The sequence below is a fragment of the Carassius auratus genome, unplaced genomic scaffold, assembly GCF_003368295.1.
Source record: "Carassius auratus strain Wakin unplaced genomic scaffold, ASM336829v1 scaf_tig00216324, whole genome shotgun sequence".
Taxonomy (NCBI): Eukaryota; Metazoa; Chordata; class Actinopteri; order Cypriniformes; family Cyprinidae; genus Carassius; species Carassius auratus.
The window spans coordinates 267,064-292,823 of NW_020528509.1; the positions used below are offsets into that span (position 1 = coordinate 267,064).

Consider the following 25,760-nt stretch of genomic DNA (forward strand, 5'->3'; position numbering starts at 1 on the left):
TATTTGTCCTCTGGAGTGCATTCAAAATGCTTAGCTTGACTTGTCTTTAACCTCTGGAATTCACTCCTGTTAGGCCTCTGTTGCCTGCTGATACGATGCCGTTTCTGACTCTTACACTACTGCCAATGGCCTGATGCCCACTACACTACTACAATCTTTCCTCTAAACTTCACCCCAGCACAGCCATTACTGTCAGGCAGTTGTGCTCACTCATCGCTTCATATGAAAGGTTACTGCTTGTCTATGTGCAGACATTTCTCCTTTTGTTGATCTCTCCATTGGTGGAACTGAATACAACAAGCTGTCAAAACAGCTGATTTTTTAAAATATAAAGCCACAAAGGAGCAAAGCTTTTAGAGTTATCTTCTTCTGCATCCACATTCCCCTTTCATAAATCCAAAAATATTTAAATATAGTGAGTTCTGAAACTCACAGACCCCTGGGAATACTTCTATTTTTGCATTTTTCTAGTTTAACAAAACTCTTTTTTTTTTTTTTAAATCAAGTTCGAATGAGAAAAACCTATTGATCCACATTATCCAGCATAAAAATTATGCACTAATATAATCATAACAAATTTGCCTATTTGATTAAGGCCCTAAAAAACTGCAGCTTTTAACTGCCTGTTTCGGTAATTTCCATTTACATAATACATGCACTTTGTGTTCACTTTAGGAAGAAAGCTTCTCTTATGGACATAAATAATATAAATGTAGTTTCATGAATATTGTGTTTTACTATCAGGTTATTTCAAGTAAATGCATTTTAAATGACACAGGCATGAGGTAAGCCTCTACACAGTCACGTTATTTGCAGGGAAATTACTGCTGAAGACAAAAATGCTCTCTGCGGGAACCTGAATGGAATCAGACATGAACTGATTCCTCCAGTAAGGAAAACTGGCGTTGTGCCTTCAGGCTATAGACACTTAATTGAGATTCCCATCTCACTTGTGTTAAGTGTTTACTGTATACCCCAGTTAATCCCCCACTGTGAACTGAGTTGGCATATAGTATGAGTCCCTTCTGAGCGCTACATCCTGTTGAAGAGTTCCCATCCACCTTTTTCTTCCCGTAAAATTGGGCACGGACATTTGTAAAACTATGGATCTGGCTTCCGGTCTCATAATGCGTCCAGCTAACAGTTTTGGTACTTGATATAGAAAATTGGTGTATCTTACCAAATTATTTAAATTTATTATCTTAATTATGAACACATGGTTTGTGGTGCAAACAGTTTTACCATTTACTGCATATTGTTATACTTCTCATCATTTCCCAAATGAACCGGAAGTGCAGACCTACTTCCACGTTAAAGAAAAAGGTGGTATTATTACATTATAATTTATGTGGTCTAACAGTTTTATCGTACATTATAGAGATGATCCAGTATTATTTTAGCAGTTCACTTCACATAATGCCCTGTTTGTTTACCTGTCTCTTAAAGCACATACTTGACTGTCTGAACCTTGCAGGAATGCTTGCATCACTTGTCCAGCAAATTAAATTGGCACCATTTAACTTGCCACCTTGACCCACTGAACAACTGTAAAAACCTTTGCCTCGCAGTGCAGTTCTGTGCAAAGAGGGTGGGCCAATGCACGTGTGAGTTATGTGGGTGAGAGAGTTTGTGCGTGTTGCAGCAGTGCAGGCAGCTCTGGAGGTTATTTTGAAAGTGACCCCCTCACTGCCGCGGACCGCTCACAGCTGTCGGGAACCATGACACAAGATGACGGATACGGTTGTTGTAGAGGGACAAGTCAGACTTCGAGAGGGGAAAAAGGTGGTTAAAACAACGCAAACTTATTTTATTGTGTCTTTCAGTGTTATTCAAAAACGTATATTTTTGTTTGTTTGTATACTTGAGCAGAATTTTTGTTTGTTGTTTTGTTTCCCTGCGTTTACAGTGGAAAAACAGATGGGTGATTCTTCGGAAACCTTCGCCGGTTGCAGGTAAATATACAGAAAACTTTTTTTTACGCTGCTGTTTAACGCTGTTGAGATTATAAAATATTAATCTCAGTTGCTGTTTTGTTCCATAAACGTACTTTATGCTTAGCAAAGACCTGACAAAGCGCTGTCACGGTTGTTTTCCCCCTCGTGACGGTATGTGAGGTATTGGCAGGGTCGTTAAGAGCGTTATTGGAATGACACTCTCGGTGCACGTGTCACGGTGTCGCAATTCACTTTGGCTCGAGCTGTTTTTAGGACCAACAGGTACAATGTAAACTTCAAAATTATAGTACAAAGTACTAGTTGTCATCGACGTTTTTTTTTCAGTTAAATTTCTGTGCAGACAAATCTATAGTTTTGTATATTAGTTTCAAACTTTTAGTGAATTCTGTCCTTTAAGCTAAAATCCAACCAACAAATGCCATCATATTTTTACCACAGCGTATGTTGACCCATACATTATAACATTTATTAATGCCATTTGTATAAGGGACGCAATGAGTCCATATAAGCTGCAAAATAAAAAGACCTTACTTTTTCCATTTTTTTCTTTCATTCATTATTTATTTATTATTATTATTATTATTTTTCATAATTGTTTTACTTATTATACTTGCATTCAGTTTAGTGTATTGTAGTGACAGGTTGTGTTGTTAGAATGGATCCAACATGTTGTTTAATAAACTTTTTCCTGTGTAATAATAGTATAAATGTTCAGAAGAATTTTGTTAAATAGAACTTAAAGCTATGCATCTATACATTTGAAAAATAAACTTCCCTTGAGAAATATTCACAGTCTGGAGTTAAAAGCATGACAGCTATCTATGGCCTCTATGATATTCATCAGCATTCTCGCTACACTTACATAACTTCTTTAGGTGATCTTGGCTAGCGGATAGGTCATTTTTGGATCCCTGTCGCCTGAAGCTCTCATTGTTTATTAGGTTAGTCTCCAGTTGCTTTCATGGATCACTGTGTCTTTTGATGTATGTTATGACAGCTGCTTGACTCCTCACATACTGTTTTAGAAGTCTGGTGATGTAGAGGTCTGTTCTCTTGTATAGAAATCTAAAAACAAAACATTACCTCATTTTCAAAACAGCCAAAAAGTGGATGCGATTTAGAGACAATAGCTTGTCGCTGTCTCACACGCAACACTAGTTTATGGAAAGAGAGTTTACATTTCATGGCTTGGTAATTGCATCCGATGCATCTGTTATTTTGTCAGTTGCAATTCCTGATCATTATGCAAATTATGACATCAACTGCTGCAATTGTAGTGCAAACACAGTATTGAGATGAAAAGAAAAAGCACACTTTTTATTGCTTTAAAGAAACAGCATCTGCAGGATTTTATTTGACATGAATGGTACCGTGGTACATTAGATGATACTTACACCCATGGCGCTTAATGATTTTGTGTACAGTGATATTTATATGGAACTCCAAAGATGATACTGTCACAGTAAACATCCAGAAACTATGGTATTACCACTGTAATTCTTGTTACTCTGAGATGCATTTGTGATGAATCTGTAATCTTGACTCTGTCTCAGACTGCCTGACCTTGCTGGTGTATAAGGAGCGTGGAGAGAAGAGTAAAGGACAGCGGGAGAGGAGTCAGGCCACGCTGAGGGATATCTGTGGACTGGAGGCTCTTCAGGGGTTTGATGGAGTGAATTACATGCTCAGTCTGCTCTGCCTGAGCCAGTCTGTCATGCTGGGCTTCGACAACAAAATGTCTCTTCTGGCCTGGGATGCTCGTATCCGCTACAGTCTCGGAGAGGGTGAGAGAAGAGCGTGTGTGTGTGTGTGAACACACTGATCAGATGAAAAATGACCATTAGTTAACATTCTGTCATTATTTACTCATCCTTATGTTGTTCTAAACCTGCATGCTGTTATTTTTATGTGGATCACAAAATAATTTTTGTTTTTGGACAAATCATATGATAGCCATCCAATGGATGTCTGTGTCAAGCCCCAAAGGAAAATATAACACCAAAATGCGTGCACAAACAAACACACATGCACATAAAGACATATATATCAGACAATTTTAGTGCATTAATACGAATGCTAATTTTTTATTTGTAAGTCAAGTCCTTAATTCTTCTTACATATTTTTAGATAATTATTACTTCTTGTATTTCTACAGCACTTTTTTATATGAATGCTCGCTCGCTCTCACATCGTGATTTAGCAGGACACTTTTTTGAGCAGGTCCATGTGTTCGCAACCTACTTTCACTGTTTTCAGGTGAAATTTTAAAATGTTTTCAAATATTTGCTTCAGTCTCTCATTTGTTTTATTGTAATATCTTTCTAGCAAATATATTTAATCAGTACATAAGTAATTGTGGGTAGGTGTTGGATCGTGGGTGCTAGCGTTTGATCTTGTCTAGGGCACTATATGAGTCAAGATCGCTGTTGGCTCTGTTAATCCCAGACACCCTTGAGAAACACGTACTGACATACACCTACACCCAGACGGCTGACTCTTTTGCTCTCCCACATACACATACACTCTCAAGTCGTGCCCTTTGAGAAAGCAGCGGAGTTATAATTGGGACCCTGTGATGTGTGATACTCCATAAGATCACTTGGGTTTTTCACTTGTGCACATACTAAAAGATGACTTGAGTTAATTTTAAATGAAAGTTTTCATTTCCACGTACTCATCTAAAACCTTGAATGACAATGGAATAGTCTGGTTTATGACTGATGTTTGTCTCATTTGATTTAAAAAAAAAAAAGCTCTTGTTTGGCAGCTGTTATGCTAACAATTTTGAATGCATGTGTTGTTCGCTCTCATGCCTCGTCGATTTTCAGGTCCCATGTTTGTTTATTTATTTGTTTTGCTTTAAGGCAATCAGAGAACGATGATAGATGGTGCTGATGTTCCATTCCGGTCTGTTGCTCTTATTGGTTTCTTCCTAAACTACCTTAACATACTGTTGTGTAGAAGGTTGCTCATGACTGATGCATGAGCGCCTAGCTTTGGTTGATCATCGATAGACATGTGAGAGCGTTTGCTAAGTTGATAAATCGTATAAAATATAAAACATATCATATGATGATTGTGTGTATTGACACTGTACGCAATGGAATAGTATTTATATATATAAATATATAAATTAAGTTAATATTTAATAATTAAGATAATCCCATTGCTGATGCAAGACACGCACACATATGCTTACAAGCTGTATCATTAATTATACTTGCTAGGTTTGTATTGATTACTTGTCTCTATTATGATAAATTGTGGTATTTTTTCTAATGATTTGGAGTCTTTGTTCACACCTGAGTTGGTTAATCAGGCCCATAAATTATGTATTGTATTTGAAATAAATTAACTAGTAAATTTACAGTTGTGGGTGCCAAAAAAAGACAAAATAAATATCCAAAATTTATTATAAACAAGGTAAAAATAAATAAATAAATAATAATAATAATAATAAAATAAATAAATAAATAATATAAACATAACATAACAAAACTTGCTTGCAATTCATAATGTAGTTCGATTTGATTATGACTTGACCTTTTGAGTCGGTTAACATTTTCATTAGTGTCCAAAAAAACTAGAAAATCATGAATTGGTCGAAGGATCTGAAACCCGTTCATTACTTACGCTGTAGTTTAAATGTATTTTTGACAGTTTCCAATTTGATATGGTGCTGTTACCTCTTGGTACAAAGAAAATGTGATGAATATCAGACTGAGTCATATTATTAATTTGCTAAATATGCTCGTATGAAAAAATTAATTCATCTCCTACATTCATTTAAAATATGAATTAAGAAATTTACTAAAACTGTAGTATTATACAGATAAAAAAATGTACAGTGAGTCAATGTACAGTGATTTTTAAATTTTTTTTAATTGCAATGTATTGTCCTTATAGCCGAAGGGATTAAATTAGGCCTTTCCAGAATGTCTCGTGAACAACTGCTTTGCTGTGATTGCAGTCAACATGCTCTAATTTTAAAGATATAAGCTCCTCTTAAACTTGTCTCTCTTTCAGTCCACAGGTTCAGTGTCAACGTTCAGCCTGGCACCAAACTAGGAAGTGGCCCTGCCTCACTGCATTTGTGCAACAACTTGCTTGTCATCGCCAGAGAACTCCCTCCTACTGTCATCGGCCAATGGAAACTGTCAGACTTAAGACGATATGGTGCTGTACCTAATGGATTTGTCTTTGAGGGAGGGACACGATGTGGCTACTGTAAGTTCAAGTTGTTGTTCTTTTGTTCATTCGGTGCTGTTCTTTATTGAATTTTCTTTTTGAGATGGGAAGAGATTCTTGGACGCCTCTCTTATTTTATTTTGGCAGATTACTGCTTTTTATTCATTGAGAAGATTCCCTTGTTGATTGCTTTGAATGTGTAGTTTGTTCTTGTACAAAGTTGTCTCCTTCTCTGCCTCTTTTTCACTTGGTCTTAGTAATATTCCCTGCGGTGGAAGTAGCACAGAGGTGTTTGCCAATAGTAAATGTGAAAATCAGATAACCTCACACTCCTTCTCCCCCACCCCCACTCTCATTTTCTCGCTCCCCCATACTTACAGAATCAGTACACATTAGTTTTGTGCACCCACACAGATTGTGGTAATGTGTGATGTGCTTCAGTATAAGATGTTGCGTTAGCACCAGTGAAACCCACCAGCTGCTTCTCTGGCAAATCCATCTGCAGCTGTTCTGTAGCTTCAGCAGCTTTAATGCTCCATCTTATACGAAACTTCTTTATAATGACAGCCATGTCACAACAGAAAAGAGTGTTAGTGCAGTTATAATCAGGGAAATTAATCTATCACTTCTAATGGTATTCAGGATGTTTGTTAGATGCTGTTTGAATGCGCTATGCAGGGAACTCTGGGCAGTTTTATGTGTTTAGATGGCGAGGCGGCATGTGAAAGGTCTCCTGCCAAGTGGAGGAACTTGAGGGGGCAGGGGTGCTCAAATCGGACACCAGACTCCAAACGTACCTCTCATTGCTGTAGTAGTACATTAGTGCAACATAAGTCACTTCTAGTTCTGCACAAAATCTAAACCTGCAGAAATTTACAAAAAGCTGTAAATCACAAAGTAACTAAATCTTTTTTAAGTCACTTCCAAAATCATTTAGAAAGTTACACATGCCATGCACGTTCATACAAAATTCTGTTATTTTTGTAGATAAAATGTAATTTGTTTTGATTAGGGATACAACTATTTTGGCTGATATGATAACCAATAATTCATTAAATGTTAAACAATGAATTATAGCCCTATAGCCTAAATAAAACTTTTACATTTTAGTAACACTTTTTACATTTTAGTAACACTAGGGGCAGCTGTGGCCTAATAGTTAGAGAGACGGACTAGATACCAGAGGGTCGCCGGTTTGAGTCTTGGTGCTGGCAGGAGTTGTAGGTGGGAGGGAGTTAATCAACAGCGCTCTCTTCCACCCTCAATACTCATGGCTAAAGTGGCCTTGAGCAAGGCACTGAACCCCCAACTGCTCCCTGGGTGCCTCAGCATAAATGGCTGCCCACTGCTCCGGGTGTGTGTGCACTGTGTGTGTGTGTTCACTGCTGTGTGTGTGCACTTTGGATGGGTTTAATGCAGAGCACGAATTCTGAGTATGGGTCACCATACTTGGCTGAATGTCACGTCACTTTTTCACTTCACTTTTACCAATGAAACAAGAGCAGAATAATGTTTCTTCTCATTGTTTTCACTATGTTCGGGCCACAAGAGAAACATTAAAGAAATAAATTAAAACCAATGTATATACCACATATTAGGAGATTCGTCTCTTGTCGTCTCTGAGAGAATACGCACTGTTAATGCGTGCGTCGTCAGATGTCGAAAGCACCGTCAGTTTTTACTTTTACTGTCATGGTTCACCGACATAAGTTTGACTTGCACAAAGTTTGCATGTTACTTTTATGATATTCACTTGCTCGACTTCACGGTTTAAAACATAAGTAGACTATTTCCAACATTGCAATACACCCGCGCTACAAACCCCGGATAGTCAGATGTGTCATGGACACGCTCTTGGCTCTCCGAAAGAATTCATAACATTTTATTATAATAGTGTTCTCATAAATGTTATATATAATGACAATCTCATAGTTATTAATGTTGTAAGCTGCTGTTTGAGCTGCGTGTGCTGAGCTTAAGATGACCCTCTATAGGCTACAGCTTAACCAAACCCATTCTATATGAGAAAAATCTGAAATATATGCATAAAATAAACACAATATTACAGCGTACACTTGCACAAAAGACTGTAAATGCACAAACAAACTTAATGGTGCTAGTCGTGTGAATCCGTTGTGGATCCACACGACCTTTAACAACGCACTAAAATACAGGCGAACAAAGATTCCTTTACATTATTTTACAGTAACTAATAATCTTATTATAATAGATTCCAGACTTGTTCTCTTATTGGTAATAGATTCCAGATTTGTTCTCTTATTGGTAATAGATTCCAGACTTGTTCTCTTATTGGTAATAGATTCCAGACTTGTTCTCTTATTGGTTCAATAACAGAAAAAATTTACATATATCTGCCGATATTGTTATGGTGGCTGATATATCGTGCATCCTTAGTTTTGATTTACTATGTAAAATATAAAAGTTCAATGTTATATGTAGAACATCTAACAATATTTAAATTATGGTGTACATTTTTTTTTAAAATAGTCACAATTCAAGATTCAAATATATATATATATATATATATATATATATATATATATATATATATATATATATATATATATATATATATATATATATATATATATATATTATTATTTTTTTTTTTTTACTTTGTTTGCAGATACCATACCAATTATATTGTGTAATTTAAAAATATTCCTTCGAAATCAGTGCAGAAAATGCAAAGCTAAAGATCTGCTACTAACAGCTTATGCTGTCACGCTGCACAAAGGAGGGACGAGGGGACTCTGGAGAATAATATACTTAGAATTTAATTGAACAAAAAGGCATACACATTGGAACTCAGGCATGACATTTAACAGCAGACGATAGAGACAGGGAAACACAGGGCTTAAATAAGAAGACTAAACGAGAACACACAGCTGGAACTTAATGACCTAAATGAAACAAGGAGAGGAAAAGGAAATAGAAATATGGTTACAAGATGAAGGGAAACAGTCTGACATAATGCCCGGAAGGCGTGTCCTCACGCCACATAACATCCAAAAGGGAGGGCGTTCTGGAGGTCCCTCAGGACAGAGGGCCTCTAGAGTAGTACCCATTCGGGGGTCACCGTGGCAGAGAAGGGGACTCAGGTGACCATGGCGGAGCAGCCTCCAAGGCCACAGTCCGAGCCACCACCTTGGACTCTACGGCTGGAGCCTTACTGCCCCCCCCCCCTCCAAAAAAAAAAAGATATTTGGTAAAATTGACTGGGCTTTACCTGGGACCAAGAGCACTCAATGTGCTTAAAGGGGGACCAGGAGCCCTCCCTGGTCTATGCTCTGGGTCGACACTGGAGAGAACTCTGGGGCCTGGGGCGCTCTGGAAGGTACTTGCGAGGAGCAGGCACTGGAGTAGGTTTTGGGGTTAATTAATGTTCATAGGGCTTGCCATATTAACCGCTGGGAGACTTGACTCGATAACAGAGGAGTCCAAGATCAGAGACACCAGATGACTGCCTCCTTCCAGCCAAGGTTGGTGGTGTCTAGGAGCACCGCAGGAAAATGGGATGTCATCCCATTTCTCTTATCCGGTTTCATTTAGATAAGAGTGAAATAATTACTCTGTCATAACATTAGCATGTATCTGTTAGCCAGTGCTTCACCTCATTACAGATTGACCACCACACAGAGCCACATAGAGGTCATGTCCCTCCCCTTGCCATTTGTGTAATTCAGCAGTTGGTTGCTCTGGGACAGAGTGAATTTAATTGAAAATATGGCCTTGTTGCTGTTTCTAGTGCGATTCAATGTCACAGGCCACATGCGGTGACAAAACACATACTGGCAGTGCAATTAGTGAGCGTGTCAGCTGTCTCGCTTGATTTCAGAGAGTGAACGTCTGTGAGTATGTTCACTGGCTTAGTTTGTCAACAGACTTGGACAGATTGTAGATCACTGTTTTCCCTGCTTTCAGGTAGGGCATTTGTGTAACAATTTGGCTGGCATCAACAATGAAAAAACATGTCATGAGATCACAAACAAGTTGAAACTGACTATGCAATTGTAATTACAAGCTTTTGAAAGTGTTTGAGCTTAACCTGATTAGAGTTGTTGTACGTGAGCCATACATTTAGTTATACAACTTTATATACTGCATAAAAAATTCTTAGGGTGTATAAGACAATCCATGTTCAGACTGTAATACTGGCTTCTTTTATTGAACACTGCGTGATATATGGCACATTAAAAAGTCAAGAAAATATAAAAACTAAGTTGATACTTAGAATTAATTTGTAAAACTGAAAATGGAAGGTGAACCGCTTTGCATTGTGGGACAGGATTTTGCATTCATTTTTAATGAATGGTGATGGTGAAAATTAATGTAGCTTTACTATAAAAAAGCAAATGTAGGCCTTTTATTCTCTTAAAATTAGGACATGGTAAATAGCCACAGACATGGCCACATGCCTCAAGTATTAATAGCCTGCCAGTGTGTTTATGAATTATGAAACCAAGAGCTAAGGGTGTTATGGTTATTTTTATAAAGGACTGTCACTCCTATACTGCCCAACGTCTCCACAGTGACGCTGATGGATTTGACAGGACTATATTTACCTCCATGAAAGACTGCCTAAGTCTCTTTCCTCATCATGTTCTACAAAGAAAAACAGTCATAATCTGAATGTGGATGAATCATTAATGCATCTGACAGCAAGTAAGGCCTTTGTTATCCCACTTTTCACGTTGTACTCAATCCTCAAGGCTCTTTAATAGCTTATGTTTTTCAGTAACATTCAGTCATGCTTTTGCCAGCACTTATTTTAGTTTGAAAGGTGTTGCAGGCTTTGTAGATGCTATTGATGTTTGTATGGAGGAGGTGTGGAACCAAAGCAGATTTTCTTGGTACACAATCCTCCTCTTATTTCATGAATAATAAATTATGCTCGATTAAAAGTGCAAAAATAAAGTTTAATCAAATTGTTCTTATCTCAAAGGGATTACTTCCATCAGATCCTCAGCACATATAAACAGAAATGATCAGTCTTCAGTGATAAAACTTTGCTTCAATTAGCCTTTACAATAAACTTTGAATGTCTGATGCATTTATGATGTATGAACTTGGTTCCATTGACTTGAATTAGTCTATATAATTCATTTATTCTGAATCAGTGAAATGTGAACGTTCCCATTTGCTCAGAGGAATAGCTTGATGTTACCCATTTGTAATAATCTTGTGGTCATTACTGAAACTAATCTTCGATTCAGTGCTATGGACAATTAATAGCAATCTGAATTTGGTGCATTATGTCTTTTGAATAAAACAGGCTCAAAACATTAAGGAGCTATTTCTCTTCTCTCTGTCTCTCTAGGGGCTGGTGTTTTCTTCCTTGCATGTGCAGAAGGAGAACAGATCAGTTTTTTGTTCGACTGCATCGTTCGTGGCATATCGCCAAGCAGGGGGCCGTTTGGACTGCGTCCAGTCCTGCCAGGTGAGTTCATATTTGTGGAGGTGTGTGATGTAAGATCTCAGTTCAAAGATTTCAGAGTTGCCTTGTCCTCACTGCTGGCCTCATTAGATTGCCTTGATGTGCGTGAGATGTCAGCTGTGTGCGCATATCTGTTTCTAAGCTCTATGTATGATTGATATGTGGTGTCAAGTTTCCCTCTCTCTCGTTATCTCTTCCAGAACACTCATGTTCTGCTTAGATTGACTACTGGTTCAGTGTTTGGAGTCCAATTATGTATATGCAATACTACTAATAATTTTTAAATTAGCTTTTTATTTTCCTTTCATTTTAATTTAGAGACTTATTTAATCTAATCAAAACCCAATATATATTATTGAATATCTGCCAAGCAGTAGGTATGCACTTCTCAGAAATGTGAAATGAAAATAAACAATAAAAAATGAACTGAACTGTACTAATTCAGAATGTTATGATGTAAAAACATTGCATTATTTATTGTTATTAAACGCGATCCCCTAAGATCTCCACAACATACTGTAAGTAATGTAACATTTTTAATGTGACAAGGCATTTGAAACGTTATCAAATTGTAATGTTGTTCATAATCAGCTCTTATATTTAAAAGAGTCTCTGAGACCCCGAACAGAACATGAGAGGTAATAAATTATTCTGAAACTGTATAATGAATTTCTGTCCCTAGTTTCAGATTTCATAATGAATTATGAAGTGTAGTACACTTACTTACTTAAACAAACTTACATAGCAATTGCACATTTGTCCTAATATTTTCATTAGCCAAATTCTGTGACTGTCAATTATCAGTAGTTATAAAGTTAATATTTTTATAACTAAAAAGGCACTGGCAGATTTTTACATGTAGCTGTAGCAGGATGCCATATTAAATGATATTCATTAAGTTTAATGAACTTCAACAAGTCTTACTTTGTAATGGCAGTCACTTTTTGAATCTATATACAGTAGGCACTCAATGGCTCCATCTTGACAGAGGATAATAATATCTGTGTGCTGCATATCTTTTTAATGGAACATAACATGATTTCCAGAATACTGAATTATCATCATGAAAATCAATGTAAGATTCACATTTAGTTTATTGATCGATTTGCCATGTAAGCATAATAGTATATTAAACCTTAATGAGTCTGACATATTTATAGATCAATGGGTCACTTTGAAACACAGAGAATCATTTAATTGAGCTGCTGAGCCAGTGATATTGAGCTGAAATGATATAGTCTAGCAGAAAGCTTGTGTGCTGCCATGATTTGTGTGAACAGAAACCTGTAGAGAGCTGACACACGGTCAGTAACATGTAAGGATACGGACATGAAGTGGCTTAAAGCTTTTCTGTGGTTCATAGCTAAAATTGGCATAGCCGTAGTTAAAATGGCTTTCTACATAGTCCGAGAGAGCTTAGGATAGTTCGAACCCTACAAAAATTGATCTGTGAAGCTTCAATATTATGCCCAGGCTGCTCCAGGGCTGTTACTTGTAATAAAAGTACTGTGTTGCTTTGAAAAAAGTATGTGCTAAATGACTACTCATTTACATAGACCCGTTTACAGAGGTGATCTATACTGTGTGGACTTACGTTTTGACAGGTGTTGTTTTTCCCCCTTCATTACATTGATGTTGTGTACCACAGCTTTAAAATTAAGATTATTCAAAATAAGTAAAGATCTATCTGTATTACTGTGTGGACCAACAACAAAGACAACACAATCAGTTTCTGCACAGGTTTGATGTTGGTGATGATAATAGCTTGCTTTGTAATCATGTTGAAAGCTTTTCCAGCATTTACTTTCCTCAGTGATTGCTGTAGGAAAGTATAAATATATAAATCAAAAGCCTTAAAGTTTGTTTACTTCGACGTTCGTGACAACACATTCTTTGAATTGTCAGATTAATGTAATGCCACATTACATTAAGATCTCATCTGTCGTCCATCATACTGAGATGCCAAGGAATGTTCTGGCTGTCATTAAGTGTCATTAATTAAGTGCACTTGATGCATTTTAACCTTTGACATTCAGTGAAGGTTGTGCAAGAGTTTCCCAGTGATATATTAGGTGTACAGGTTATTGATTGCCAAGTCACTTTTCTGTTTCAGCTTCTTACTTTATTCTGTATTCTGCGGAGGAATGTCACAGAGCAGATAAATTGTACAATGACAAACCTCTTTAAATATGCAAAAAGCAAATGCTCTTTTAGCTTTTTATCTTCACATTATCAGTACTGTTCTTCAGCTGCACATGCACAAAAATGAGCAGCTTATTCAAACTGTATTATAAATATTTTAACACACATATATTCTGCAGAACTGCTGTATAGAAGCAACTTGCAATTTTGCTTGCATGTGAAATATAATTTTTTTCAGTGTATTTGTTGCCCATATCATTGCCTTGAATGCTTGTTGCACGTGAAATTGACTTTTCATGCGAAGAAGGTTAATATCCACCACTAAACTGTGCATAGTCTGTGAGTATTTTCCTCCTCCATATCAACTTTTCTATGCTATATTCTGCTGTTTCTTTGCTCTTGTTTTGTCCCAGTTGTGTCTTTTTCAAGACCCTTTATTTATTTGTTACCCCCTGACTGATTTATTGTCTCATTTAAGCACTTTGTGTTCAGTGTCCTGATTTATTCTATTGTGAGGGAGAATGGTTACCAACCTTCTGCCATATTCAAAGCATTCTGTGTGTGAGTGTGGATACATGTGTGTGAGTGCTTGTGTGAGAGATTATTGCTGTGAGGCTGTGTCTGAGATGTACCAGCAGAAACTGATAAATGTGGCCAGTGGCTCCAGTAATTCTGCCAGCAGAGACAGTGATACAACAGAGATGGATTATATATGACTTAATGCTCAGAGACAAATCAGTGCTGTCTGGTGTATGTTTGTGTGGTCATAAGGATATATGTTGGTGCATGTGCGAATGAATGATGAATGTTCACTGTATTAGTTTAATTCAAATTTAATGAGATTCTGTTTCCATAGACCCCAGTGCCAACCCATCATCTACAGAAGACCGGATTAGCCAGGAGGCCAGTGAGCTAGAGAAACGACTCAGTATGCTGTCCATTTGTAGTCACCACAGCAGTGCAGGTAATACAAGAAGCTGTACATGAAATATACACTCAGAGGAGGCTGCTTTATTCCTAATAAAAGGTTTTTGTAAATAACCTTTCATTTATAAATTAATTTACTAAAATCTTCATGCCATTCTAGTTTTAGTGGATCACAAAATGGCAATTTTTGAAGAATCTTTACATATTTCATACAGCAACAGTACATAATGTTTGTCAAGCTCCAAAAGGGCCATAAAAGCAACAGAGAAAGATCATAAAAGCCTTCACATAAAAGCCACTCAAATGCTTTGTGTGCAAAAAAGACTATATGTCAAAGGGCACGGTTTTGTAAGGGAGAATGTAGTCAAACTAAAGTCTGAAACTTCATCCTGAAGAGATTTATCTGATGACTGACTTTATACTACTGCTTATTTTGAATCTGTTTACCAGATAAGTAAATAAGCATAGAAGAAATATTGAATTATTTTAGGTCACACTTTATTTTAAGGTTCAATTCTCGCCATTGGCAACTAATTTGCTGCTTATTAATCGTTAGTAAGGTAGTTGTTGGATAGGATTAAGGATGTAGAATATGGTCGTGTAGAATATGTGCTCTGTAAATACTAATAAACAGCAAATATGCTAACAAAAGGCAGACTAATAAGCAACTAGTTAATAGTGAGAATTGGTCCCTAACTAAAGTGTTACCTTTTTATCCTATAAAAAAGAAAGAGAGCAAAAGGTGATACAAAAGACATGAAACTAGCCATGTTGTTCATCAAATACTTGACCAGAAACAGCCAGTCAGGGTAAAGTTCTCCAGAAAAACATGTAGTGATAGAGGGCTGGTCCAATCACGATCGGCCGATCATTATGCGCATCTCGTCAGTAAAGCCGGTTCGCTAATCAGCGGTAAATTCCATCAGGTGCGTGATTTCACATAGAGCAGCTGTTACTACACGGAGCCATTGTTAACTGAGAAGATGCGCAAATCCATGTTCATTTTCAGCGTTTATTTGCGCATTAACGATCGGCCGATCGTGATCGGAGCAGCCCTAGTGATAGATGTAAAGTTCAGTCTGTTTTGCAGATCATATGGCTTTAAAAGACTTTAAAAGTTCTCCTTTGTGTTCTACCAAAAAAAAAAAAAAACACCAAACATCATTATATAACTCAAATCGTGGTTGTTTTTTGTGTCACTACCTTATTGAAATTCATGTACACTTCTAACAGGAAGCCAGTTTACAGGCTTTATTTGTTAATCCAATCCTCTCTTTGTCATAATTGGTCAGCCTCCACCTTCAGTTATGGCACCTCCTTGGCAGGAGATGATCGGAGCATCTCCAGCTCCTCGTCTGAGACCAGCCATTCTGATAACAGCCTGGGCAGCCGCCTGACGATATGGCCTGAGCCAGTCAGACACCCCACCCCTGTCGAACCCTCATCATCATCATCTCCCCTGTTAGCAGTTACGGGATCTAAGAGTACAGCCTGTTCTGTCAGCACGTCCAGTGACGAGCGTCTATATGGAGCAATGATGGGAGGGCTCCGCCCCCCATCCAAGCCTCCTCACCCCAGAGGCCTTCAAGATGCGGGACGCCAGAGCTCAACAGACAGTGGTATTGCCACCGGAAGCCACTCTTCGTATTCTGGAAGCTTCTCCTCCTACACTGGTAGCATGGATATTGGGCATAGAGAGACTGATGAGTTTGGTTCCTTAACAAGCCTCCCTCAAAACCCCAATTCAAACTCTAACTTCCTTATCAACACTACAGTACGAACAATTCCATTAATTCCTGAGCACAAACCGTGTGTGTGTCCTCTCAGAGAGGCTGCTCAAATCTACCAGGTACCCACTCCACCTCTCCAGCATTACGATATCCCTCGCAAGGTCCTACAACATCAGGAGCAGTTTTTGACTGCTGCAAGCCAGGCACAGAGGCCTGAATGTGGAGCTCTGGGACCAGAGGGCGTCTCTGCAGATGCCACCCCCAAACAAACTGCCCCACAGAGATTCAGCTGGGGTGGTGAAGGAGCAGCGGCCCTTGAAGGTTCCACTACACTGCAATTACAGCCCGCCATCTGTCCTGACTGTGGGGGAGGAAAGGTAACAAGATATGTTTTAATTTCAGAAAAAATGATTTATATGAACTGATTTGTTTTCTTACTGACTCATATAGTGCAACCAGTGTAGGCAAATCCCAGAATGAATGACTCCAATCTGCTCTTTTTTAGTTTTAATAAATTTAAATCAGTGTAGTTACTGGCTGGTTCTTAATATGACAACAGACACATTTTGTCAGTTTTTTTTTTAAATGTTTTTTAAAGATATATCCACCAATGCTGCAGTGCTTATTTATTCATAAGTATAATACCATTGTATTATAATATAATAACATTGTGATTTTTTTTCAATTTAAAATAACTGTTTTCTATTTTAATATATTTTATAATTTATTTTTGTGTTGAAAAAGCTAACTGTTTTGAACCAACCATTACTCCAGACTGTAGTGTCACATGATCCTTCGGAAATCATTCAAATATGCTAATTTAGTGCTCAATACAAATTTCTTATTATAAATGTAAAAAAAAAACAGTTGTGCTGATTAGTATTTTTGTGGATACTGTGATGCACTTTTTCAGGAGTCTTTGATGAATAGAAAGTTCAGAAGAACAGCATTTATTCGAAATAAAAGTATTTTGTAACATTTATAAATGCAATTTATGATTGGAATTGGAACCAGAAAGGTTTAATTACTTACTGAAATACTCCTAAATGTCTTTATAAATAACCTGTTAAGGCCCGTTGACACCAAGCATGATAACTATAAAGACAACGATAAAGATATAGTTCTAAAAATCTTTCTCAATATTAAAAAATGGCAGAGTCCACACTATAACTATAATGATAAAGGCATAGAGAAACAGTATTGTTGGAATCATTTTCAGAACGATTTTGTCCAGTTGATGAACCATACAAACATTGACAGAGAATTAAAAGTGGCAGATGAGATGATGAATTTGTTTTGATTAAACTGGTTAACTGCTCAGCTATTTCTGAGTTTAAATGCATCTTTTGTCAAAGTATACTGACAAACTGTTCTCTAGATTTGGACGTCTGCAACAGATCAGGGCAGTGTTGATTGAGCTTCAGTTTTTCGTCATGCACTCACAGAATCACAGAATCCAGCGTTCCAGCACAAATCCAAAGATTGTTCCAGCCGTCTTTGTCTCTGGATCATGCTCAGCCATCACGCTGATGCATCAGTGGGGAGGCACAACCAGTTTGCAGAATGAATTTAAATGTGTTGGTCAGTTGATCTGAACAAAAATAAAACAACCTGCTTTGAGCAGACATTTTTAAGTTTTTCTATTCAGGGCAATCAATAATTCACACTGAAAAACATTTCACTCTCAGCAATGTGGCTTAAAGCATTCAATACTTTTTTTTACACTAGTGGTACATTTTCAGTTGCTTATTGTGGCCAGAAGCACATCTTCAGGCTTGTACTAGGTGTTGGTGTAGTCAGTCAATGCAAGTTTAATAAAAAAAAAAAAAAAACGTAGCAACAGCTAAAGCTGTAGGAAATATGATCCGATAATATATTGTCACATTTATTTAGGTCAACAGTGATTTAGAATTTTTTTTGCTGATGTACGACAGCAGAAGCAGCAGAAATAGCTGGTTTAATCAATTAAAGTAAATAAATACATCATTAAACAAGTCAAATTGGGATTTCTGAATGGAATTTCGCAATCAATTGTGTGTGTTTTTTTTTTTTGTAGGTGGAGGAGAGGAGCAGGTGTGAGATGAGAAGCAGTTCTGAGGAGCAAATGCCTGACGGTGAGCATTATACAGTTTTAAAAGGCCTCATTTATAAACTGTGCATATGCTCAGATTTGATTTGCTTAAATCCACGCCAACGCTCATATCCTCCTGACTACCAGCTATGGAGTTTTGTCCTCTGTAGAGGACATTATTTTCTCTGAAACCTTACATGTCACAGTTTTGTCTAGATGTCTTGTACAGAGCACATTCAGGGTTTTTCAGAGATACCAAATAATTGGATGTTTCACCATGACCACTCCCTCTCCTTGGTCTTTAAAAATGGGCAACATTCATTTAGTGATAAAATTTAACACTCTTATGGAAATATGGTCATATTTTGTAATAATCATTTTAATCTGATTCATTTTCACTAAATTTATCGTAAGACTGAACTGTAATGCTGTAGAGAACACTAGGACTTAAAACATATAACACATTTTGGGATACACAACAAATGAATAGTGGGGGGAAATTATATATAGGGGTGCACGATAAATATCAGCTGATAATTAATGCGCATCTCGTCAGTAAAGCCGGTTCTTTAATCAGTGGTAAATTCCATCAGGTGCGTGATTTCACATAGAACAGCTGTTACTACACAGAGTCGTTGTTACCTGACAAGCTGCGCAAATCCACACTGATAATGAATGTCTGAGTTTTAAATAGTGGTCGACCGATATATCGCCATGGCCATTTTTCAAATATCGGCATCGGTCGATAAGTTTTTCTGCTTGGCCGATGTGTTCGGTGCTTTTTATTAAACTTATTTTGGACTAATGCATGCAACACCTGCTGAGTGTCTTTGTCTGAAAGAAGAAAGTCATATACAATACATCCAGGATGACTTGAGGGTGAGTAATTTATGGGCTAATTTTCATTATTGGGTGAACTAACCCTTTAAGTACATAAAGCTTTCAACCAGACCTCCACGTCTATTTGGACTGAAAAAGTGATTCTAGTATCAGCATTGACATGTTATAGCTAAAAATAGTAACCGTGAGGAGAAATTATGATGCTTTGTTTTCACTGGATATCTTATTTTTGTGTGTGCAATACGCCAAGTCGTGTTGTTTTCTGCTGAATAACAATTTATTAATTTCTGAGCTAAAATGAAGCACAGTGTGTTTTGATTGTAAATGAATGGCTTACTTGTGATTCATTCTTGTTTTTTTGTCCTTCTCAGCTGATCCAAAAGGCTACTATGAGCAGATGGCATTCATGACTGAAGCATCCAGGTGGCCACAGTTCAGAGCTGGAGAATATGGTAATTGAGATAGATGCCCCTCTAATATATTATATCGTGCTCTGATCACTGTTTCATGAATCGGGTTTGTGTTCTGGTCTTGCAGGAGAGGCAGGACTGACAGTTATTGACAAACTTCAAGGTGATTCTGTTAACTATGTGAATATCCCCATCAGTCCTACATCTAAACGACAGCTGCACTATATGGAGTTAGATCTGCAGGACCGTCCAGAGTCAAGCCACACTGTTAGAGGTACTCTGTGTTCCTCTCATATATACTACCCATATTTGATCATGGCTCCAACCTGAAAAATGGATTTATTTGATCACAAATGCAGTAAAAACAGTGATATTGTATCCTTGTGAATACACTAAAATACATTTCTGTGAATTAAAAAATCTTACTGCTTCCAAACCTTTCAGCCTGTTTTGGGCTTGAAAACAAATGAACATCCAGCTGTGTTTATAGATTATTCTAAAATATTAAAAGGGTATTGCACATAAAATAAATAAAGTTTTTAAATAGATTGGGTTTTGTGTGTGTGTTTATGAACAGCGGCCGGCTCCAGCACTAAATATGCCCACATTGACATCACTGCAACTGAGACCGCACAGAGGGTGGGAGCCCAGCATGCACAGGGCCGAGAGGAGAGACTACAGGAACTAGAACAGAAGAGGAGAGGAACACTCACCTGAAAATATAACGGAGTGGAGTCAAAACGTCTGAGACCACATTGAAAATATAGATTTTTTTTCCCTTTTAAACCGGGTTTGTGCATTTAAAAAATGTTAATTAAAATGTTTGTTTATATATTTAATATAACCTTTTAAGATGGTTTCATATTTGAAGTCACTTTTTTGAATTGTGAGCACATTTTTGAAAACAACTTTTAATAATTTTCTTGCATCCACTGAAACACAAAGCATGCATTATCAGGTTTTACACAAACGTTCAGAGTTCATGCAGCGCAAATGCCAGTTGTCATTTTTAAAGCAACAACAAAAAAAAACAGAGCAAATGTTAAGAAATTCTTCAGTTCATTTACCTTTTTTTCAACCTTTAACTTTAATTGTTATGCTGAAAAAATGTTTGTTAGAGAAATGTATATTTGAATAATATTTGGTAGTGGTCTCTCAGACGTTCAGACTCCACTGTATTTCAGTGGTTCTCAACACAGGGTTCAAAGTCCACTTTGGGGGCCTCCATATGACTTAAATATATTGCTAATATAATACAAAGATCTTACTCTAAATTAATATCAGAAAATAATACATACAACCATATAAACAAAAAAATATCGGAGGGCCTTTGAAAATTGGGTTGGACTTTGTTGGGCTTTGAGTTGAACTGCTGCTGCACGGTATAATGTTAAAGGCATAGTTCAACCAAAAATTTTCCTATGATTTACTCACCCCCAAGCCATCCTAGGTGTATAGGACTTTCTTCTTTCAGAAAAATACAATCAGAGTTATATGAAAAAAATGTCCTGGCTCTCCCAAGCTTTATAATAGCAATGAATGGGGGTCCAGATTTTAAAGCCCAAAAAAAGTGCAGTCCATCTATTATAAAATATGCATCACAACTCTGGGGAGTTAAAAAAGAGCCCCTGAACCGAATCGATGCATTTGTGTTCAATTCATATTTAAAACTTTATAAGTGAGGCTCACAATAAAATTTTAGTTTTGGGTGAACTATCCCTTTAAGTTTATTGCTGCATTGTATATTATGTGCAACTTTGTGTATGAATGTATTTTCCATGGCTAAAATTCATGTAGAATTAAAAGGTTATAAATCTGAAAGCAGATCCCAATTGCAACAACTGTTGACTGTAAATATATACTTAATTGGTGACCAATTTTGTTCTGTACATTTACACATTTAAATATTTCATAAACTTTTTTTTTTTTTCAAATATTTTCTGAAATTTCTATGTTGACTATAGCAGTAGAAATAAAAATGATACATCAGTGACTAACATTGCTTGTCCTTTAATGCTTGATGCATTTGTCTACAGTTCAGCATAGCAACCATTTGACACAGAAAACAAAGGCTTTGGAAGTTTGTTTTATTATGAAAAGTGTACCATGAAATGAGCAGAATGTGGACTTGTACAAATGATAATTCATGATAATTAATTACAATGCTGGATTACCATATTTTTATGAATATGAGGATTTTAAATCACATACTAGTTAGTGATAACAGTACAATTAGAAAGAATTAGTGCAAATTTATATTAGAATTTCTATGACAAATCTCAAACGTGTAACTGATGGAACTGTTTAAACAGTGAGGATGTTGAAGTCTACCTTGGGAACACACTGTCAATCACGGTGATGGGCTTTGTATCCAGTGCTATTTAGAGATCCAGTCAATATCATAGTGGACTCGAGGTCTGCCTTGCCAAACCAGAATTACTGATTAGGAACTGTTCATACTGAAAACCCTAGAGAGCTTTTTTTTTTATGTGTCAGGTTATTCTCTGTGCTCATGTTGTGGAGGAATGTTGAATTATTTTGCACCCAGTTTTTGTGGGATGCTACACATATTTCTTTGTGCATTTGTTGTTTAGCAACTTGTGTTAAATAATTAAGCCACAACAATGTGCAAAATTAATAGTACTATGTGAACAACATGCAACCGCGTTTTGGCTAAATCAGCTTGTAGCCATTCGCTTCACAAAGAAAACGGGAAATAACCAACAAAAGCAGAAGTCATCACTGCTCAGTACTGTTTAAAATAAAACGATCATGTAGTCTGGCTTCCCAATGAAAATGTTAATTTCACGTACAAAATGCCCTACCTTTATAACCCTGGCCCATCTGTGTTGGCTAATATTTTGGAATACAGCATGTGTGACCTCTGACCAGTTCTAGCTAACAGTAGTGCTGTCATCATTACAAAAATGGTATTCAGAGTTCATTGTGTTGCAATCCATTTCGGGAAATCTTATTCGTCAAGTCCTGCAAGTGTTTCTTCATCTAAAGAAAAAAAAAAGTGTGATGGGATTATTAAAGATCCACCAAGTACAAACATAAAAGTTGTTATTCTAAAACCCTTTGCAGATCTACCTTGTAACCCATTTCTCGCGCTTTCTCAGCAAGAGTGTTGTATTTCTCTTTGTTTCTCATGATGTGATCTTCGTCTCCCAGGGCCTCCACATGCTTCAGCTTCTGATGAGACAGTTCCAGCTGCTCCTGATAGTGCTGGTGCTTCTCCACCTTTGTTTCAAAGTGTCTAAGTTCTTCCTAAATGAGAGAAGAAGAAAACAAATGAAACTTCAGGAATTTTGAATAGTAAAATAAAACTGAAATACAATATTTAGCATTAATGATCGGTATGGTGCTCATGTAACGAAATAAGTGAAGCTTACTTTAAGAGAGTCAAGTTCATCTTCACTGAGATTCGATCTTTTTGCCATCTCCCAAAGTTCGATGACTCGTGGCTCCTTAAATTCTACCACAGACAACGAGAGCATTAGAAAGTCATGAGGCAATTCATTTATGAAACATGAATTCAACCTTAGCAAAGGTCCCCACCACTGTCAGCACTGTAACCCTCATGGGTGATCTTGCGGAGTCGTTCAAAGCCCTGGTTAAGGTACCTCATCCTCTGCTTCAGATCTGCGTGTTTCTGATGGAGAACATCGTCCTTCATGTCACCCTCCAGAGGACTGATTACATTCTTATGGATCTCTGACGGAAAGAAGAGTGCAAGAGACATTATTTATTCAGCAGGATCTGAAATTTTAAGAAAAAGATTGTGAGAATCTGCTCAGTTGGAATTTAAACAGCCCCATTATAAAACTTCCCAAAAGCATTGTTAGCTTACTATGGTCCTTAAGCTAGGAACCTGTAATACATTAAACTTTGAAGCAAAAAGACAGAATAAAGTCCTGAGAAGCCATTTTCGTTACAGCAACATCTCAGAAACAACATTATCCTGATATTATGTTCTCAAATCAGTTAATTAGCAGCTATTTCTCCACCACTTGCATTTGAGTCCTTTATTGTTAAAAAACGTGATTCAAACACCAGAGGTGTGACCGTGCTGCTGTTTTCAAAGGAACAGTTGTGATTAGTTAGGTCCAATAATGCATTATACTTCTTTATATAATTAACCTGGCAAAAATAAACATATTAGAAATAGTCTTGTCTCATTCCACCTTTCAGGGATCTTTTCTATTCTTAGAACTTAAAGGGATAGTTCACCCAAAAATGAAAATGTGATGTTTATCTGAAATGAACCCATGTGCATTAGAAGAAACAAAGTCACCTACATCTTTGATGCCCTGGGGGTAAGCAGATAAACATCACATTTTCATTTCTAGGTAAACTATCCCTTTAATAAAATTACACATCTGACATAACATCTTGGCACTGAACTCTAACCTTCTGTCCGGCTGACAGTGTCCATGACAATGTTGTACTCATTGATTTTGTCTTTGTGGTGCCGGAATTCTCTCTGCAAGGTCTGGAGCTCCTCGTCAGAGAACTTTCCAGAAGTCTTAGCCTGAGGATCAAAGGTTGAAGAGAACATTTAAGCAAAGTTGGTAATAAGTCAACAAGTCTGTAAACCTGCAAATGAGTTACACATTCACACTCCGTAGTGGTTTCATCCCATCAGTTACCTTGTTCCACAGCTTGTCCAGCCTTGGGTCTTCAAATGTGTCTCCCTCTTTAACATCATGATCTTTCAGTCTGTTGCTGTCCAGTGTCCGGGTGTCTTTTTTCCCATCCATTCCATACTTTGCTAAAATAACTGTGCAAACAAACAAATATATTTATTATTTGAAAGCTACAGTCATTTTAGCTATCCGTGTACTTCATATCATAAACACAATAGCATTTTCTCTTTATTATGTATTGTCCCAGGTTCCAGTAGCAATAGAAAATATGTCAACAAATGAAAAAAACGGTTGTCAAGCTATTCATGAGTCTTTGAATATCACATGCCACAGAAACAGTCAAATCCTACTATTAAAATTGCGTCTGAGCTTGGCTTCTCTCTCTCCATCCTCATCCATCCCTTCTGCTTTCAGTTTTTTCCACTGAAGTTCATCTTTCTCTTGGATCTTCAGGTCACTGTGGAGTTCTGAGAGTCTCACCGGTGCAAGCTGCATCTGAAGCAGAAATGGTGATAGACAGTTGCATACATTATAAAGTTCAAAAGAAACCCAGTATTTCATGAGCAGTCATACTGGAGTATAGAGATTTAAACACTGATAAAAGATGGACAAGCAGAATATCCCATAACACTGGCCAAAATTAATTATTGTACATTTATAATACACTGCATATTTTTATGTCACATTACTTACTCGTATCGCCTTTTCCCAAACCTGATTTAGTTTGGCAATCCTGAATTCCACCTGGTTGTTGTTTTTATCAGATGCCTTTTGTTCATTCATTTCTTGCGAGTACTTCCCACCCATTGCTCCGACAGCAAACAAAGAAAGCCAAATCAGAATCTGCATTTTCGTTTCTGACACAAGCTCAGTTACAAAAGGTATGAAAGTGTGAAGTGTTTTCTATGGCATCTGCGGCGCTATTCAGGAAGCGCTACGAGAATCATATGACGTTCTCATGCCTGAACGTCCAGCTGCGCATTGCATCATGGGTTTTGTAGTTTTAAAATACTCAGACACTCGCGGTTTAGAGCGAGTGACTGGACGTTTAAAGACTTCAAATCCCACACAGCGCTGCATGCTCGTTTCCTAGTAACAAGGCGCAAATGAGATCGATCCACGCATTTGGAATGTAGGGAAGCACATTTTTCAGTCAACTGCTCATTGAAACTGCCCACAAGATTACATTTGAAATCTCATTAGATCATAAACACTGACATCCCTAAAGTCTATTATTCATTTTTAATTCCTGAGTGTTAGCCCATCTGTTGGATTTTAGATAAAATAAAATCCATTGCATGGGAAGAAAAATTCACCCATTATTGTCAGCTCTAACAGGGTTATCAAGTCTGCAATCTTGCAATCTGTTTGTCACGCCTGATACCTATAT

General features: G+C 37.2%; 2 protein-coding genes across 2 annotated transcripts; one reads left to right on the forward strand and one right to left on the reverse strand.

The window, feature by feature from the left end:
• The first annotated feature begins 1,604 nt into the window (after positions 1-1,604).
• LOC113097510 (protein Dok-7) lies at positions 1,605-21,714 on the forward strand. The gene is made up of 11 exons (XM_026262735.1): positions 1,605-1,782; positions 1,907-1,952; positions 3,509-3,739; positions 5,982-6,182; positions 11,485-11,604; positions 14,600-14,707; positions 15,963-16,777; positions 18,457-18,514; positions 19,683-19,763; positions 19,849-19,995; positions 20,299-21,714. The coding sequence occupies exons 1-11, from the start codon at positions 1,729-1,731 to the stop codon at positions 20,436-20,438; spliced, it is 2,001 nt and encodes a 666-aa protein (XP_026118520.1). The 5' UTR covers positions 1,605-1,728; the 3' UTR covers positions 20,439-21,714.
• A 78-nt stretch (positions 21,715-21,792) lies between these two features.
• Positions 21,793-25,324, reverse strand: LOC113097512 (alpha-2-macroglobulin receptor-associated protein-like). The gene is made up of 8 exons (XM_026262736.1): positions 25,064-25,324; positions 24,721-24,865; positions 24,374-24,504; positions 24,135-24,255; positions 23,283-23,438; positions 23,117-23,199; positions 22,815-22,991; positions 21,793-22,724 (listed from the first exon to the last, which is right to left on the reverse strand). Exons 1-8 carry the CDS (start codon positions 25,217-25,219, stop codon positions 22,656-22,658), a joined length of 1,038 nt encoding a protein of 345 aa, XP_026118521.1. The 5' UTR covers positions 25,220-25,324; the 3' UTR covers positions 21,793-22,655.
• Positions 25,325-25,760: the final 436 nt, after the last annotated feature.

Bases quoted from the DNA above. Each gene is read 5' to 3' on its own strand.
- LOC113097510 (XM_026262735.1), top strand. From the start codon at position 1,729: ATGACGGATACGGTTGTTGTAGAGGGACAAGTCAGACTTCGAGAGGGG. The intron at 1,953-3,508 runs GTAAATATACAG...ACTCTGTCTCAG, and splicing joins GAAACCTTCGCCGGTTGCAG to ACTGCCTGACCTTGCTGGTG. The intron at 18,515-19,682 runs GTGAGCATTATA...TGTCCTTCTCAG, and splicing joins TGAGGAGCAAATGCCTGACG to CTGATCCAAAAGGCTACTAT.
- LOC113097512 (XM_026262736.1), bottom strand. From the start codon at position 25,219: ATGCAGATTCTGATTTGGCTTTCTTTGTTTGCTGTCGGAGCAATGGGT. The intron at 24,256-24,373 runs GTAACTGATGGG...TTTGATCCTCAG, and splicing joins TGGACAAGCTGTGGAACAAG to GCTAAGACTTCTGGAAAGTT. The intron at 23,200-23,282 runs GTGGGGACCTTT...TGTCTGTGGTAG, and splicing joins GGGTTACAGTGCTGACAGTG to AATTTAAGGAGCCACGAGTC.